Source organism: Xiphophorus maculatus, chromosome 5 (genome assembly GCF_002775205.1).
Source record: "Xiphophorus maculatus strain JP 163 A chromosome 5, X_maculatus-5.0-male, whole genome shotgun sequence".
In the NCBI taxonomy this organism is placed as follows: Eukaryota; Metazoa; Chordata; class Actinopteri; order Cyprinodontiformes; family Poeciliidae; genus Xiphophorus; species Xiphophorus maculatus.
The window spans coordinates 23,087,494-23,105,461 of NC_036447.1; the positions used below are offsets into that span (position 1 = coordinate 23,087,494).

A 17,968-nucleotide genomic window follows, 5' to 3' on the forward strand; every position below is an offset into this window, starting at 1 on the left:
ATTTGTGTGGGTTTGTTTGTCTTCCAATAGTCCTGGGGATCTTGTGTGCAAGGTATCTCTGCCAATGCGGTCCATCTTGGAATGGTCTGTTCCATCTCTCATATGCTCCCACTTTACAAAATTACATTTTTCCCACTGAAAAAAATTTACAGAAATGAATTTTTTTGTTTTGTTTGCTACTTTTCAGTGACAGATTAAGCTATTGAAGTCAAAGGTGACCTCATTTAATGGTGTTTTACCATCAGTGCAAACAAATTTGTCAATGTCTGGATAAATAGTTGAAATTTTTTATTTTTTATTTCGTCTCTGCCATCAGTTAGCCGTTAGCGTATTAGTACCAAGTTCGGATTTGAACCCACCCCAAAACACTGCTAGCTTTTCCAGCACTCCTCAGGGAAGAAACTTTGCAGTCATACTTTGGTATAAATGTGCAATTAATCTTGAGCAGCAGGGTTATTTCACCAGGGTGTGTAATGTGGCAGCACCCTGCTGCACTTTCGTTCATTAAAACCAAACATGGGATCTGAAGAAAAAAATATGTGTTTTATCCGAGTTTATTTTGCAACTTCAACTTTTTGGGGGCTACACATCTAATAAATGCTGGAGTTTTGCTGTTTGAGATTTTTCTCTTGATTATTTGCCTCCCTTTCTCTTCTTGCAGCATGACCTTCTACCTGGAGGAGCTGAGGAGATGCACTCGCTCCCTGGCCTTGCTGGTGTCTGGCTGGGTCTCTCGTCATCTGATTGGTGCGGCTTTGGTCTCCCTTCCTGCCATCTCCGTCTTGTCCCACGTCAGCGTCCGCCTTCCGCTCCAGGTAAATCCATTTGGTTGGCAAGAACATCATTTATAGTCAATTGAGGCACAGAAATACTTCCTTACAGTGAAAGAACTTAAATATCTACCAACTAAATAAAGAAACAAGATCTAGAGAACTAGACTAAATCTGTGTTTAGCGTAACAGAGGATTGGAAGTAATATTAAAAAAAGAGATAACTTTTTTTTTTGCTCATGTCAGAGTCTAGTCTTCTTTCAGCTAAGATTTCGACATGGAAGTACGAGCCAACAGGTGGTTGCAAGACGTTTCTGCTTTTTTGTTTTCTTGGAGAATTGTTTGATAAAATTCGTGTTTTCCAATCTTTCATATCTTTGACATTTTTAAGAAGCATAAAGGATTGAAGTTGCAGGAGCGCATATGAAATGGGAGGACCAATAGATAGAAAAAATTAGACATGAAAGGTTTAATCTAATTAAGGTGATTATCCATGATATTTGATTGTTACAAATCTCCGTGTTGATATAGAAGAAACACTTCAGCATCTTGGTTTTAAATCAGTTGTTTTTATTATTTTGAGTTTAAACCCCTAAGGAAATTGCATTTAAGCATCTTTAAAGTTACACACAAATGTACGTATATTCTAGAATAGAGGCACAATCACTTTTAATAAAAACTGCCTTTTTGTGAAAATACATCATTAAATGCAAGCCATAAAGAAGAAGTAGTTATTCTTTTGATTAGTTGTATTTTTCAGGCTTCAATATAAATTGACAGCAGTGTTGCAACACAGACTGTTTAATAGCCAGTGTGCATGTTTGATCATTGTAAGAGGTGCCAAAGAACGGAAGAAGGAGTCAGATCTCATGTCATGATCGTTCATTGCATGTTGCCTAGCAACAATGGGTAATTAAACAAAAAGAGAGTTGATGATTTCTACAGCACACTTGTCATTCATCTACCTCTGGTGAACATAGGTAAAGAGCCTTAGAATTAATTCATTTTTTTTAGTCCAGTGGCTAAATGCCAGACTGATTTTTATTTTCTTCAAATGTTTATTTGATTTTAACGGGTGAAAAATGCGCAGATTCTTTCAGTTGCTCAATTACTGATAGCTTTGTGGGATCTCTTTAAGGTTCTCTCCTGTAACATTTCAACGCATTGAAGAATAGAGAGTTTTTTATTTTACAAATAAAATAACAGACGCAGACCTGCTTTTTAGCTGATACTGAAACAAAAAAGAAATCTGATCATAAATTTAAATGGTAAATATACGGACATGGAGAAACTACATCTACCCTACAACTCAATACAATATAAAAAAACCCTCTATTTTTAACAATATTTATAATAATTGAAACCAGAAGTTCCTCGCTGTCTGACACTAAATCAGACTAAACTTGTTTTGTTTTGTTAGGATTGACAAAATTATTTCATTTTTCTCAATACTAAAATATTAAGAAATGTTTTTTTAAATTACTTAAATTAAGCTATTTGCATGATTCCTTATTTAGTATTGTTGCATTTAGACACTATGACTTGGGTCAGACATCTCAGATATCTCATAATGGTTTGCTGGAATTTCGTCCCATTCCTCCTGAGGCCAAAGTCAGTACAACATTTCAAAATCTCTTTACAAAGAGACACTTCCACGTGATTTGAGAATTTCTGATCGCTTTTGATTAGATTTACTCAAAAGGCGTCAGTAAAAACTGAAATAATTACTGATGCCTTTGTTGCTTAGGGTAAGCACTCTGATATTTTACCCTCCACCCCAGGTGACCATGTTCCTGTGCTGTGCCACCATCTTGGCCATAATTCAGTACTGTAACTTCTGTCAGCTGAGTTTTTGGATGAGGTCCGTCTTCGCCACCATCACCGGACTCGCTCTCCTGCTGATGCTGTACAGTCCTGTTCACAGGTACGGCTACACCTCACCTGCACCTGCACGTGCACTCACTCGCTCACCAAGTTATGTAGCCGTCATTAACCATTACGTAGACAGGCTGTTCAGATTTCAAGAATGTATCCGTCTTTGATGCGATTAAAACAGAAATCAGCCAGTTTAACCACAGAAGTTTGAATATCTCATTTTTGCTACGCTGAACCGAAGCATATATATATTTGTGTGTGTGTGTGTGTGTGTGTGTGTGTGTGTGTGTGTGTGTGTGTGTGTGTGTGTGTGTGTGTGTGTGTGTGTGTGTGTGTGTGTGTGTGTGTGTGTGTGTGTGTGTGTGCACGTCTTGGTGCGAATGTGTGTGACTGACTAGTCCTTTCTCCTCGCTGACATCACTCTCATCTCCTTTCAGCTCAAGTAATAACGCCGTGCCAGTTCATGGGTGAGTGTTTCCATAGAAACAGAGCAGTTTGATCGAAGACTGACATTTGAGGGGGTCAACAGGAGCGACAGCTCTGTTCTGTATTTCTCATTACTACAGCTCTGTTTGGCTTTTGCTCCTTTTTTTGGTTTCATCTGCTCTTTATTGTGCTGTCTGTCTGTCTCTCTCTCTTTCTCTCGCTCGCTCTCCGTGCAGCAGTAGTAATGGCTGCTAAGTGCCACTCGTGGTGAAAAATAACTCATCCAGCTCAAACTGGCTTGAATTTTTGTGTTCGAGACACATCGGAGATTTAATTAATCGCACCGTCTGGAGAAGAAATTGGCATAGTTCTTCTTTAAAGGAGCTCATTTCATTACACCTGCTGCTAGATCGCAACATTATTCCACACTTGAGAGAGATTGTAGCTGGTTAGTTATAGTCGTAAGATTCATAAGATTGTAGCATTTTTTGTTTTTATCTGTAAAAGAACAATTCCTAAGAAGATGGTTTTCATCGACCTTATGAGATATGTTGCAAAGCTTGTAAGCACTTGTGTTTTCTTTGTGCAATTTTTCCGCCTTGAATTCTGAAAAGTGTGTTTTGTTATCACACGTCAAGTTCATTATACAGACCCAATTCAATGAACCTGAATATTATAAAAATAGTCAATTTATTTGAGGAACTTTATCCTTAAGTGAAACACGTTATATAGATTATTTACACACAGACGGATGCTTGAAAGCCTTTCATTCTGTTAATTATGATGATTTTTTTTACTTAGTCAATGAAAACAACATTTAAAATTAGAATTAATACAAAAAAAATTATACAAAAGTATATTTAATACCTGCTTAAAGGTTGCCAATTTTGGAAAGGTATTTTGTAATGTGACAAATGAGCCCATTTCCAGAAACAGTGAAAGAAATAGTGAAAGCAGTGGATCCCTCTTAGAGGAAGAAATAAATATTATCAAGGTTCTCTTTGGTGTTTTTGCCTCTTTAATATTGATTTTTTATTTTTATTTTGTATTTCATCAATTGTTGTCAACATTTAGTTGTGAAATCTTTTGGTCAGTAGATATAAATGGGGTGCGTTATGTTATGGATCTTCAAGGTAACATCCGTCTCTTCTGATCCAACCGTGCCGTCGGTGTTTCACGTTTGTCGGTCTGATTTTCATCCTGTTTCCTCCCCAAACAGGTTGAACGTCTCCACCTCCAGCGACGGTGTGTCCGAGATGAGCCCAGACACGTCAAGACTCTCTGACTTCCTGGTCACGGAGGCGATCCTAGCCTTCTTCCTGCTTCTCCTTCTGGTCTGGTTTCTCAATCGTGAGTCCGAAGTCAGCTACCGCCTTCATTACCATGGCAACGTGGAGGCTGACAAGCACCGCTCCAAAATCCAGACGATGCGAGACCAGGCTGAGTGGCTACTGGGCAACATCATCCCCATCCATGTCGCCGACCAGCTCAAGGTCTGCCTCGCTTGCTTGTTTAAATTATTATAGATAATGAGAAGAGGTGCTATAATGATTTAAAGAGTGAGATTGTTTTAATTTGTTCTGCCCCTCCCCTTTTTTTCTTGTTTGCCCAGGAGACCCAGAGCTACTCCAAGAACCACGACAGCGTGGGGGTGATCTTTGCCAGCATCGTCAACTTCAGCGAGTTCTACGAAGAGAGCTACGAGGGCGGGAAGGAGTGCTATCGCGTCCTGAACGAGCTGATCGGAGACTTCGACGAGCTCCTCCGCAAGCCCGAGTTCAGGAGCGTGGAGAAAATCAAGACCATCGGCTCCACCTACATGGCGGCGTCGGGGCTCAACGTCCAGCAGACGGGGGATGACGAAGACGAGTCTCCCCACGCGCACCTGAGGGCGCTTTTCGACTTTGCCCTGGAGATGATGGGCGTCCTGGACGACTTCAACAAGAATATGCTAGGCTTCGGTTTCAAGCTGCGCATCGGGTTCAACCACGGGCCGCTGACGGCTGGAGTGATCGGCACGACCAAGCTGCTCTATGACATCTGGGGGGACACGGTCAACATCGCCAGCCGGATGGACTCGACCGGCGTGGAGTGTCGGGTGCAGGTGAGCGAGGAGAGCCACGCCGTCCTCAGCGCCATGGGCTTGGAGTTCGACTACAGGGGGACAGTCAATGTCAAGGGCAAAGGCCAAATGAGGACTTTTCTCTACCCGAAAAGCGGGGAGAGCTTTTGCCAGGAGCAAAGGGAGCCGGCAGCTGGAGTTGGACAGACGATATTAACTTCTTGTAAGACTTCCTTCTCTCTTCCCAATCAGTCCCCTCCGCCCCAAAGCGCTGTAAGGGCTGCAGGAGCAAACTCCGAGCCCAACCCAGCGACGAGCATAGAAGAGAGGGATGAAGGTTACAGGGACTTAGCACACATCCCTGAGGAGTCCCCCGACAGAGACTTTAGCAGCCTTGCAAGTTCTGAGACAGTCCCTGCTACACAGACAGATCCCGCTCTTCTCACGCTTCAGGAGGAGGAAGAGGCAAACGAGCTGACAAAACTCAACGAGGAGTTTTACGCCCGTCTCTGATCGTAGATCCCGCTATTCCTCCGTCTTCTTCTCCCCCGCTTCCACCTCTTTAGGACCGATTACAGATGCCAGCAAGGACGTCTCTTCCTTTCCCTCTTTGGCACGGAGGAAGCAGCGGATCGTTTCAACGCACACCGCGGCTTGAAAACGGGGCCGGGGGGGTCCGCCGAATATCTTCTATGGGAGCGTTGCCCGAGCGCTATAACGGTGGATTTTCGAGCTGTGCTGAGCACAGCGACTTATCACGATGAAAAGCATGAAGAAGGAGGAAAAAGGAACGTTTTTAAGGTGTTATGTCTTTTCTTAATATTTTTATTAAGTGCCTTCAGAACTAGAACAGTGAACGAACAAATATGAAAAGTGAACAAGAATTGAACAACCTAGACTACAGATCATGCTGTAGTTTCTTATTTCATCCTTTATTTTTTTAATGCAAGTATTGGTTTTTTGTTGTTTTTTTTTTTTTTTATAAATCATTACCGTTGTGCCATATCAATTGCTAAGGGAAAATCATTTTAGTTTTTATGTAAGTGCCAACGCCGTGTTATGGGCTTAGTGGGAAGTTAGGGAAAAATTGAGGGAATTACACAAAGCAGTGTTAATATTACGCATACTGCTTTGACATAAGGGCCTAAATACAGTATTAATTTATGCCCAGAGATTCACTTATAAGAGGATATGCTGCAAAAGCAGGCTGCTTTGATGATTTTTATTTTTATTTTAGCTTGTGTAGCAACTTGATGAACATTTTAAGCACAGTTCTTGCACAGTGTTTTTGTTTTATTTTTACCACTTGTATTTAGCCGTTTTTACAGCTTGATTGCTTCTTAGAGACTCTGGGGAAAGATCTTACAGTAAAAGCACAAAAGCTTAGACACATAAGAGAAAATAGATCTGAACAAAATGTGTTTCTGAAGCAGGGACACCATCAGAGAACAGGAAGGCACTTTAAACACCTACAGTGCCTTGCAAAAGTATTCAAGCATCTTGAGCTTTTTTGCATCTTGTCATTTTCCAGTTTCCTCAATGTATGTTATTGGGATTTTATGCGATAGATCAATACAAAGTAGTGTAAAACCAGTACAAATATCGATGAGAATGAGTGAATGAAATCTGAAAAGTGTGGCGGTCATTTGTTGTCAGCCCTCCCCAATCAATCCCTCGTAGAACCAGGATTTTGTTGCAAGTCTCTACTTCCTTTATACATCTAGAGACTTGCATATTCTTCTTTGCAAAAACGACATCAGCTCAGTCACACTGAGAGCTTTAGTAAAAAACGGCAATTCTAAACTCTTGCACTGATTCCAAGTCAAATTTTCACTTTATTTAGGTCATTGTGACATGACCACGCTTTGGCCCAAACAGTTCCTTTGTAGCTCTGGCTCAGTGTCATGCTGAAAAGTGAACCTTCAGTCTTTGTAAACTCCTAACAGGTTTTTCTTACAAGATTTGGAGCTGCTTGCTCCATCCTGAAGAAAAACATTCCCACAGCATGATGCTGCTGCCACTATGTTTCACCATGTTGATTATATATCCAGGTTGATGTGTAGTGTTCTTTTTATTTTTTTTTTTATTTTCAGCCACGAGGCATTTTGAATGTAGACCAAAAAGTTCAGATTTGAGTATCCTTGGTGAAAATGTGAATTATTCGTGTTTTTTAAAAATAAGTTAGTAAGCGATTAATCGTTAAATGGAGAATAGAGACTCAGAAAAAGAAAAAGAAAACAACATAGTCAAAGCAGTAATTAAGCCAAAACTTTACAAAAGATGTATACATTTTGCATTTATGATTTAAAAAAACAAACGTTTTTTATCAGTAAATATATTCTACCCAGAACTTATCAAGTGACACAGCGTTAGCTTCATTTTACTCAAATCTAGTAAAAAACAATAAATAACTAAATAGTAAATAAAATCTCCTATTGAGTCCCTTTTTCTATCCAATTATTGATTGGCTAATCCGAAAAAATAATCAACAGATTAGCCCTACAATTTATTGATTAAGTCAGGCTGAGCTTTTTCACATGTTGATGTTAGAAGTATTTTTTTTTTTTTAGCTTTGCTACAAATGATCAATCACTAACAGAATGCTATGTTGTTGCATTTAAGGCAATAAAATGTCTATTTTTGCATTATTTTAAAAAGGAATTAAATTATTTATCTGTGTTTTTAATGTATTTCCAATATTGTTTGAAGTAAGCGTAAATAGTTCAATAAAAACTTTGCAGAATTTGCCCATTTCCTCTGTCTGATTAAACATCAGAATCGTCGATAGAATAATCAATTACCAAAATAATTGTTAGCTGCTGGCCTATCCTCATCTCATCGAGACGAATGGATGCACACACCTGTTAATTCTCCACCAATTTGTGCTGGTCTGTCGCATGAAATCCCACGCTTTGCTTCAGCGCATTGAGGTTTCTGCTTGCCACATGACAACATGTGAAAAAGCTCGATGACTATCGAGGACTTCTGAAGCGTACTGTCCAGTGAAACCATGATCTGCTTTTCGAGGATGCAATATACTCGCTTCCCACCCTCCCCGGATTGAGAACGCGAAGGAGCAAATTCAAAAACAAAGGTTTTTAGTTTGCTTCACCTGGAAGCTTGTCTACAAGTGAGGTGGGAGTTTAGAAATCAAATCAACTTTGGGGTGTTGTGTACCTTTATGTTGTGTACCTTTATGTTGTGTACCTTTAATTGGGAACGTGAGGAACAATCACAGTCCCCATTCGCCTGTTCTGTGTCAGAGCACAGCTCATCTACTGTTCACTGTGTGTTAAACCTCCGAGTCAAACTGTGCGATGCTCCGTTGGTCACCTTTACTGCTTGAAACAAAGGAACAAAAAAAAAAAAAAACCTGAAATAAAATTAATATAATTTCCCTACTGTGGGACAACAAAGGATACTTCTATTCTGTTTAGTTAGCTGAATTTGAGTTTAGCCCTACAGCTTGCTGTTGAAGCGTTGTGACATTTCAGAGCTTCTTCCCTGGGGAAGGAGCCCTCTACTGTATAAATATTGTGCCACTTTAATGAAGTGGTCTGTAAGTGAAGTGCAACAATAGCTAGTTGATTGTTTTGTGGTGCCTAAAGTTGTGGCTGTTTTTTTTTTTCTATTTCAGTATTTTAGTACACCTTTTTTTGTTTGTTTTTTTACATGATACATTTTTCACGAGGATGATTTGATTATGATTGTCTGTTTTAAGAAAATCAAGCTGCCACAACGTTTGCTGCAAGTTTGAGTTGACAGATTCCTCACCGTTGAAATCCGACGGGGTTTCCCATCAAATCACTGCCACAGTTTGCTCTTTTGCCCTTTCACTTCCCGCTCATGTTCGATCTCTTCTCCTCAAAGCACATGTCTCTCTCTTGTAGTGTGGGTGTGTGTGTGTGTGTGTGTGTGTGTGTGTGTGTGTGTGTGTGTGTGTGTGTGTGTGTGTGTGTGTGTGTACTGTGAGACATCTAACTTTTACCTAAAGTAAATAAGAGAAAAGATGCAAAAGGAAATCCTCGAGATTAGCCAATCTTCAGTGTTTCATTTCTTTGCTGCTGCTGCTGCCTCCTTGTTTGTACAGGAATTACATTATTTACATTTCGCTGTTAGAGCCGGACTGGGAGGGGGGAAGAGGATGTGTTGTCATTTCAGAAAAAATGTAAAAGGGAAAATCGTCTCTATTCTCAGTACCTGTCAGGAGTATTTATATCGCCTAGACGTTTTCACATTGTGTCTCATTACAACCACAGACTTGAGTGTACTTTATCGGGGACTGTTTGGGAACAATTTTCCAGTCTTTGCACAGATTCTTTATTGGATTCAGGTCTGGACTTTGACTGGGCCATCTTAGCACATGAATGTGCTCTGATCTAAGCCATTCCATTGTAGCTCTGGTTATTAGTTTTTGGGTTATTGTCCAGCTGGAAGATGAACCGTTGCCCCGGTCTTAAGCGTTTTGCCTAACGCTGCTTTTAACTTATCCTCAACATTTTCCCTCAACCTGTCTGCTGTGTTTCTTGGTCATTGTGTGGCTGTTTCTTCGCTAAAGTTCTCTAACAGCTGGATTTCTACTGAGATTAAATTGCACTCAGATAGACTCTTAATTTATTATTGGGTAACGTCTGAATGCAAGAGTGAGGTGCAGTATGTAACTTTTTTGAACAGTATGGTTTTTTTGGAGGGGTTTTTACCCATTTACCATATTTGTTAAAATTGCGACCATGTAGTGTAGTCATTCATGCTCATGTACACGCTCCTAATATTCCTTTACTTAATCAGGTAAACCCCGTTGAGATCTAGATCTCATTTTCAAGAGGAACCTGAAACAAACTTCACTCCCCGTCAGGGAATCGAACCCCGGTCTCCCGCGTGACAGGCGGGGATACTCACCACTGTACTAACGAGGAGATAATAAATGTGCGTACATTCAGTACATTTAGCACCATTGCAGGAAAATAGTTCATTGGCCGTTACTGGTGGCTATGCTAACTAGCTTGAGCATTCACAACAGGCTTCTGTGTGGAGGAATGTCACAGAGAGCAAGGGGGAGTGTTTGAACTGGGTATACACAAGGATGATTGACAGTGCTGAGACCCTCCCCCTGGCTCTGATTGGTTGTTTCTGCAGATGACAGTTGGACCACAAGCAGGAGGCAGTGGAGTTTGATTTTTTTTTTTTTTTCACATATTACTGTCAAAGCATAGTGACAGTTTTATTAAATATGTGTAAGACATATTGTTTTTAAAAGTTACACACTGCAACTTTAAAGACTTATCTAAAAACAAAAAAGAAAATAAGACCACGTATCATTTTCTGCCCACTTCACAGTTATGTACTACGTTGCATAACGTCCAGATAAAGTACATGAAAGCGTGTGGCTGTAATGTGACAAAATTTAAAAAGTTCAAAGGCTGTGAATACTTTCGCACGCCACCGTATCCATCTGCCTCATCTGTAGCATAGAAAAACGTTTGGTTACCTCTGCCACTGGGCATCCCCACATACACAATCAGTGCCTTTTTCTTTTTTTTTTAGTTGGAGTCCTTTTTTTTCTGAAATTGTTGTGTGTGTGAAGTGTGGTTATAGTGTCAAATGATTTAACCCTAGTTGCATTAATACCATGAGAATCCAAAGAAGCATCTTCAGCAGGTGTCACAGTAGCTAGAGACAAAAATATTTATGTTAGACTTCAGTCATAAGCTCTCAATTTTTTATTTCTTTTTTGTACACCTGTGATCCATGTTCCCAGATCGCTCGCTTTCGATGAGCCACAGCACAAAAAAAAAGGTTGGACGAAATACCAGGTCTTTTGTGAAGGAAGGTTTCACACACGTACACACGCATTTTCTTGACGACCTCAATGCCTTATGTTGCTAAGTAATCCTGTGTGAGTTTTAGGCCATGGCAGCACAGCATACAAAGAAAAAAAAAAAGAAGAGATTTCACAAGTTGACAAGTGCACCACCTTTCCAGTAGCACACATCTGTATACAGCCACAAATAAAACATTACATTGAAAACTACCGAGTCTGTGATTTGTGATGTTGTACCAGAGAGAGGCGTTTATCTCGACTGCATGCGAGTTCTTTTGATTCTTCGCTATACTCACACTGTAATTATTTCTGCACTAAGAATGAAGAGTTTGTTCAAAGGGAGTCAGACGATCCAGTCACAGACTTACTTTTATGATTACAGTGATCAATGCTCACAGGTAAAGAGCTAATCCCGTATCATGACACTGCCTCCACTGAGCTTCAAATGTGGGTTAGGTCTGATGAAATCTTTTCAATATCCTTTTATTTTTCATTTCATTTCATCATTGTGTGTTGGAAAACCCTCAGCATGCATCAGAAATACGATTTCGTTGTGTAAGAAAATTAAAGGAAGCACCAGTGAAACAGCATGACTTCATTGTTCGTTTAGATGATCACATTAAAGCAGCTCCCACAAACATTCTGGCATGTTCCAGAATAGCGTTGATTGATTTTGAATGCATTTGCAATATTTTCATAACAGAGACTCACAATGTATTATTTGAGTGCATTATCTTATGCAACTTTTATCAACACATGGTCCTGAAAAGCACTCATTGTTTGTACATCTACGCATTTAATTCGTTACATTTAATTTGAATTTTTTTTATTTTTTTACATGTGCATGTGTCAGAAAAAAGAAAGGGATGTTTATTAGCAAACTGTTCAATGTGTGTATTGGCTTAAGCGGGAGTCATGGTGTAATCCAGTTCTTCTTTTTTCCAGTATGTAAGAAATAAATGTTGAAGTGGAATACTGCAGACCAAAATGCAGAACTCAAGATCAACAATATGCACACTGATATCTAATCAAACCCTGCAGCTGTCATGTGTTCCTGCATTGTTTTAAGATGCCTTGTTAATATAACAGACTCCTTCTAAAACTCATCGTTTGTTGGCCTATGGGCTTAAGGGAATGAAAAACATCGCAGCATCCTAACATAATACTGAAAAATCTTACAATGGATCTTTAGTGTATAGAATGGAAAGATAATATTTTATTTCCCATTATCGTGCCCCAGAAGCACTAGCATACCCAAACTAACATTTAGAAAACAAATTGAATTATGCCGTATCGTTTAAGTATTAAAACCAAGGTATTTTGCTGCTGAATGAATGGTACGGATAATAATAGAAAAAATAATTGATCTAGATGGGTTTTTAAAAAATATATATTTGTGCCTCTCAGTGAGCTACAAGACAGTAATGGTAAAACATAATTGGGGATAGAAGATATGTTATTGGATAGTTAAAGTTGTACAGATGTTATGTCTAGTTCATAAGCAATGTTCATTATAAAAAGTATCGAAGTATTTCATATTTTGTTCATGACAATGTAGATAGAAAAGAAAATAACTTATTAATGTAATCACGGAATTCTTGGTGATAAGTTCTTTGCCTGATTTATATATATATATATATATATATATATATATATATATATATATATATATATATGTATATACGTATATATATATAAAATTTTATATATTATATATATATATAATATATATATATATATACATATATATATATGTATATATACGTATATATATATATATATATAATTTTATATATTTTATATATAAAATATATATTTATATATTTTATATATACTTAATAAATTTTATATATATATAGAATTTATTAAGTTAATAAATTAGATAATTGCCTATTACTCTAGGTTTTAGAAAATTAGCATGAGAAAAATAATATACAATCTTTTCAATAAAATATTTTCACAAGGTGAAATCTGAAAAAAGCACAAGTACATACAAAAGTATAATTATGAGAACATTAGAAAAAATAACACGAAGGATCAAAAGAACAGTACATATAGAAAAGGAAAAAAACAACAAAGGCAGATTGTAGTAAATATGTTTATTTTATTTCACAGGCGTGAGGTTGTAAAATATTAATTCTGTTCATCAGAGAGCCATACAGGTTTGTATGTTCAATATTTCAAAATAAACATTTTCCCCGTGGTTTTTGACAAAAATGCCATTCACTTTATTTAAATTTACAGCAGTAGAAAAAAAAATAATTAACGAGCAATGAACTGCTTTATAATGCATAGTGCTTGAGCGCCCCTAGCGGCGCCCAGCGGCAGTGTTTTTACGCAGGGCGTGATTGTGCGGCCCCTCCCCCTCCACAGTCGATCTGGAAAAGAAAAAAAAAAAAACTTTTTTGTATCGAAGGAATCAACAGCCGCCATCTTGTCGTGGCTCGGAATTGGGATTTCGATCCAACACTGGGTTTCGCGTAGAAATACAGCACCATTACCTGGCTATGACAGCGTCCTTCTGTCGAAAACGAAACCTTAACGTCGCTCCCGGAACGTTTTGTGCAAAAAAACTGGAATCGGAACGGTGGTCGTCGGGCAGAATTGCTCCGTATATCTGATTTCCCCTTCAGAGTGCGGCGATTCGAGCCCCCTGTCGCCCGTTCGGGAGCAGCATTGTTTACCGTCGGCAAGCGGAGGACCAGGTCGCGGCTTTCGGGGAGGATTTTTCAAAAAATTGCATTTTTGTGCAAATGTGCATTTTTGCGGAGCTTCGCGCGATTTTTGCATGAAGAAATTTGACGTCACGCAAAATGGGTACTTTAAACATTTAGAAATTACGACTTTTTGCCCGGTATGCAGCAGCCTACATGATTTATCTGGATTGACTCGTTGAAGCTCGATTTTTACATGGGGACTCTTTTATTTCGGATTATTTAATGGTAATAATGTGGGTGTTGGGTGTTGGATTATCATGGGGTGAATGGCGGTGGCGGAGCGGGGCGCTATTGCATCTCTTTTGAAAGACGTTGACTCTTAACAGCGAGGAGTAGCTAACAGTTACCAGAGCTGGTAGCAGGCAATTAGCCAGTTAGCTAACTAAGCTGCCAACTTGCTAATGTGCTAACTGGGAAGGCTCCGGCTGATAGAAGAAAAAAACAAACAAAAAAAACCCTTCCCTGTCATAGGTTAGTGCAAAAATAAAGAAGCCAGACAGATTCTGAAGACAACTATGGCTGAAAACCTGCTGGATGTTGGACCTCCCAGCTCCAAGCGACCGAAACTAAATTCACCTGCCCTATCAGCGTCTGATGGACAAGGTAAGGCCTGAACACGCTTTCTAAATAAAATTTAAAAAAAACTGTTTTGACGATTCGCACTCACTATTAGACCCTCTAGTATAGCTCACTAACTCCTCCGTATCAACCAAGGGGAACACGTTCAGATTTAATAACAGGTGAGTTAGGTAGACTGGTGGGCTGGCTGGTTTACGGTACTGTTATGGTTTCGTTCTCTCTGTACAATCCCTGTTTACGTCGACGCGTTGTTGGGCAGCATGGCATTAATTCAGTTTGGCAGACCTGCACAACTCCACTCCTGGACACAGCTGCAGTCAATAGCAAGCTTCCTGTGTGTTGTTGGCCAGCTCGGTCCGTTCGGCTCGTGTGTCAAGAGAATTAGACAATAAACCAACGATAGTTATTCCCGTGTGCCTTTAAAAGTACTGCTATATGTGCTCAAACAAAATGTCTACAGACGTGTTGTGTCAAAATAAAACTATTTAATTTGAAACTTCAATTTAACAACTTTAAAAGGATGCTAAATCAACTGTGTTGGGTGAAAACCTGTGATTCTAGGGTAGTTTATCTCCTTTATGTCCTGCATTGCAGCCTTTGAAGACTTGATTTATAAACTTGATTAAGCTAGATTATGCTTTTTTTGTTTTTTTTGCAAATACCGCTTTCTATTAAGTCCAATGCTACTTTAGACCAAATCTGTAAGCAATATAACAAATGCAAGTAAAATAAAAAGCCATGTGGAAAACAAGAATTTTCTAATTTAAAAAACGATACTCTGGGTATTTGTGCCTTATTGAAAATTCTACATACAGAAATGTGCAGAAATGAAAAAGCTGTAGCTAGTTTAGAGGGGATAATACAGTCAGTAGCGTTATTACCAATAAAATGATAGGAGCGCAAACAGAAGCAACAAACTGGCTGATATTAGCATCCTTTCTCTTAACTGCAGCTTTATGTGTTTTCTCAGCATGTGCTTAAAAAATGTAGGGTTAGATGCAATGTTTGAAGTGTAGGAACTTTTCAGAAGAGTTGTACTCTAAATTTCTCTCCTAAAGAGCAATACACAAACTCTCAAGTGATACCAAGATCAAGTGTTTAAGTTCTAAATGAACATTTTGCCTTGACACTGACGCTGATTTTAGTTCTCTCCAGGAATGCAGACGGTTTTGTTGCCTCCAAGTACTACAAATGTATGAAAAACTAAAAATATGTGCAGCCGATTCTAGTTTTGAATCAAGCAGAGAAAGAAGGAATCCTCGGACGATCACTATTCTGTTCAGCCTCAGTAGTGAGACTGAATGACATACTTGATTTGTCATAATCGCTTTATTCAGCAGATATCATCCCGTTCCTTCTTGTAGAATATTTTGTAATTGAAATCGATAGCAGAGAATATATACTTTTTTTAAAACAAATACTAAAGCTTACATACTTGTTTACTATAAAGAATGTAAATGCCGAACTTCAGACAAAAGCATCTACTCATTCATCAAATCACTTGATTTCTGGGATAAAGGTAGTTGAAAACATGACCTAACTTAATATTTGGTTGATTTAAAAACAAAAAAAAGTCTACTTGCCCCAAGTAAATTAAATAAAAAGCCTTATCCGTAACCCCTTACTATGTTGCTGAGAAATAGTCATCTGGATATAGGAGCTGCACAATATATCAAATTGCAATCAGCATCACAAAGTCAGTTTACAGAATAATGCAAATAACAGCTTGGAGGCAATATTTGGTGAAATACTCCATTTCCAGTGACTGGCATTCACACTCTGCATATTTTAGCAATATATTTGCCAGTTGTATGGACTCTTAAGCACCCTTAATGCTGATCTTTATGTTTATTGCCTGAGATGCTGAAGCTCCCGGAGAGTAATGTTGGAGATTGTAAAGAAATAAAAGTTAGAAAAATCATAAAACCATCATTGCCATTTTCAGCAATAGCATTGTAATTTCATCCCAGCCTCGCAGAAATGGTTCCGCTGATGACAGATGAGGATGTTTGCCGTGAAAGTTGTTTGAAAAATGTTGTGCTCTGTCGGAGGACGAGGTTGCAGGTGTTGTGAATGAGAAAAGGGCTCAGTGCTAGAGCTTTGTGTAGCCTCTGATTTTTAAAAACTAGACATGTCTGTGTGCACAGGCGAACCAGAAAAATGCAATCCACAAGTGTTGTCCCTGCATTTGCACATCTTCAAAATATACACTCAAAGAAATCGAAGGAGAGTTTGATAATCTCCTCTTTGGTGTAATTAGTGTGAGCTGCCTCCTTTTTTAAGCTTCTTTTTGCTTGAGTTCGTCCAAATGCCTCACACTACTTTTCTCTTCTTTTTTTTTCCTGCAACAGGCATCTCCTCTCTTGAAATGCAGCATTAAAATCTACTTTATGCTTTGTATAGAAGTAGTTTGTAGATTTCTCTTACAGGCAGTGGTCTATTGGAGGCATTCGTTTAAATCCATTCTTGCAGTTTGCCAGAATTTTATATTATATGGACTTAAAATTTTATCACAATATTTTTTGGCACTATTGTGATGATGATGAAACTATTACTACTTTTTTAGGGGCACAGCAATCATCGCCCCAAAAACACAAATACAGCTCTTGAAAAACTACCCATTTGTAATTCTTTAAGACACCACACACATAAATAAACTGCACACAGTAACTGCATTTAATATTTTGAAATCTATTTATTTACCGACGGTGGAGAAAATGGTAAAAGACAGTAAAAGCAAAAGCAAGTCTGACGTGCTAATATTGATTGATTGGTTAATCAGGACATCTGCTTTGGCAGCCAGCTTACAGCAGTTTGTAGCAACAGGTGGGGGAAGGGCTGCAAGGCATTTCTCTAGGCCCATTTGTTTTCTCTGGTATCGCATTAAAAGGCTACGAATGAATGGTTAAAGGGAAAATTTTAGCTGTTTTTAAATCTTTTACCGTTCTCAAACCTTATAAATTAAATAAATCAAATAAATTAAACGCAGTAATATAACTGGCCCCAATCTACTGTTTTAATTTGTATTGATGAATAAGTATAAACAATCCAGACAATACCACTGACCCTCACCTTTTACTTTACATTAAACAAGACTGTATCACAGTGCAATAATTCACAATGACAAAAATATGTTTTTGAGAGCCAAAGACAGATTCTTGTATGAGACGGCCATATATTCTGTTGCCGACACGTGCGCATCAAATCCAAATAAGAGATGAACTGTACGCTCCTGGAGAAACACCATTTAAATCGCTGCCTGCGGGCAACTAGAAAAACCACGAGAAAAAGAAATGGGAAGAGATGAGAGGGATCTGCTCACCACCAATATTTGTGTAAATTGGCTTTAAATGCACCATGAAATGGCCTCTAATTTTTCTACTTCTACATCAATATCAAAGCCTTTTGCCCACACATGTTGAAGGCCTGTAACACTGTTTATGTTGTTCGAACCCTTTAGAAGTTCCTCTGGAAAAATCTATACCCCGACATTCACACGGATGCAACGGTCTTTTCACGCCTAAGATATCTTAACGTTATTGGTTGTTTTATCAATCCCGTAAAGGAGCAACATCACACCCTTAAGCTGTTGTGTCCCCTCCCAAAAATGTTCCCCAATGCTCTAGTTAAAGTGGCAAAACCGCAGCATAAAGGTAATATTAATAAAGCCAGGAAATGAGTGCAACATTCTACAACCTTTCTGTTCCAAAGAGACATT

At 38.7% G+C, this 17,968-nt stretch overlaps 2 protein-coding genes and 1 non-coding gene across 10 annotated transcripts in view; 2 read left to right on the top strand and 1 right to left on the bottom strand.

Annotated features, from left to right (window-relative positions):
* The window catches only part of LOC102231255 (adenylate cyclase type 9-like), a 45,727-nt gene extending 34,563 nt beyond the window's left edge, over positions 1-11,164 (top strand). For all 3 annotated transcript variants that reach the window (XM_023333368.1, XM_023333370.1, XM_023333371.1), the window contains 5 exons: positions 662-815; positions 2,552-2,694; positions 3,083-3,112; positions 4,291-4,564; positions 4,684-11,164. In XM_023333368.1, the coding sequence (XP_023189136.1) occupies positions 662-815; positions 2,552-2,694; positions 3,083-3,112; positions 4,291-4,564; positions 4,684-5,646 (1,564 nt within the window). In that variant the 3' untranslated portion in view covers positions 5,647-11,164. The remainder of the gene's footprint in view (positions 1-661; positions 816-2,551; positions 2,695-3,082; positions 3,113-4,290; positions 4,565-4,683) is intronic.
* On the bottom strand, positions 9,978-10,049 carry trnad-guc. Its single transcript has one exon. It is a non-coding gene; the product is annotated as a tRNA-Asp (tRNA).
* Positions 11,165-13,350: 2,186 nt separating the features above from the next.
* Positions 13,351-17,968, top strand: part of LOC102221134 (CREB-binding protein-like) — a 39,289-nt gene continuing 34,671 nt past the window's right edge. For 5 of the 6 annotated variants that reach the window (XM_023333343.1, XM_023333344.1, XM_023333348.1 and 2 more), the window contains exon 1: positions 13,351-14,274. In XM_023333343.1, the coding sequence (XP_023189111.1) occupies positions 14,187-14,274 (88 nt within the window). In that variant the 5' untranslated portion in view covers positions 13,351-14,186. The remainder of the gene's footprint in view (positions 14,275-17,968) is intronic. The other variant, XM_023333345.1, reaches the window with a different exon arrangement.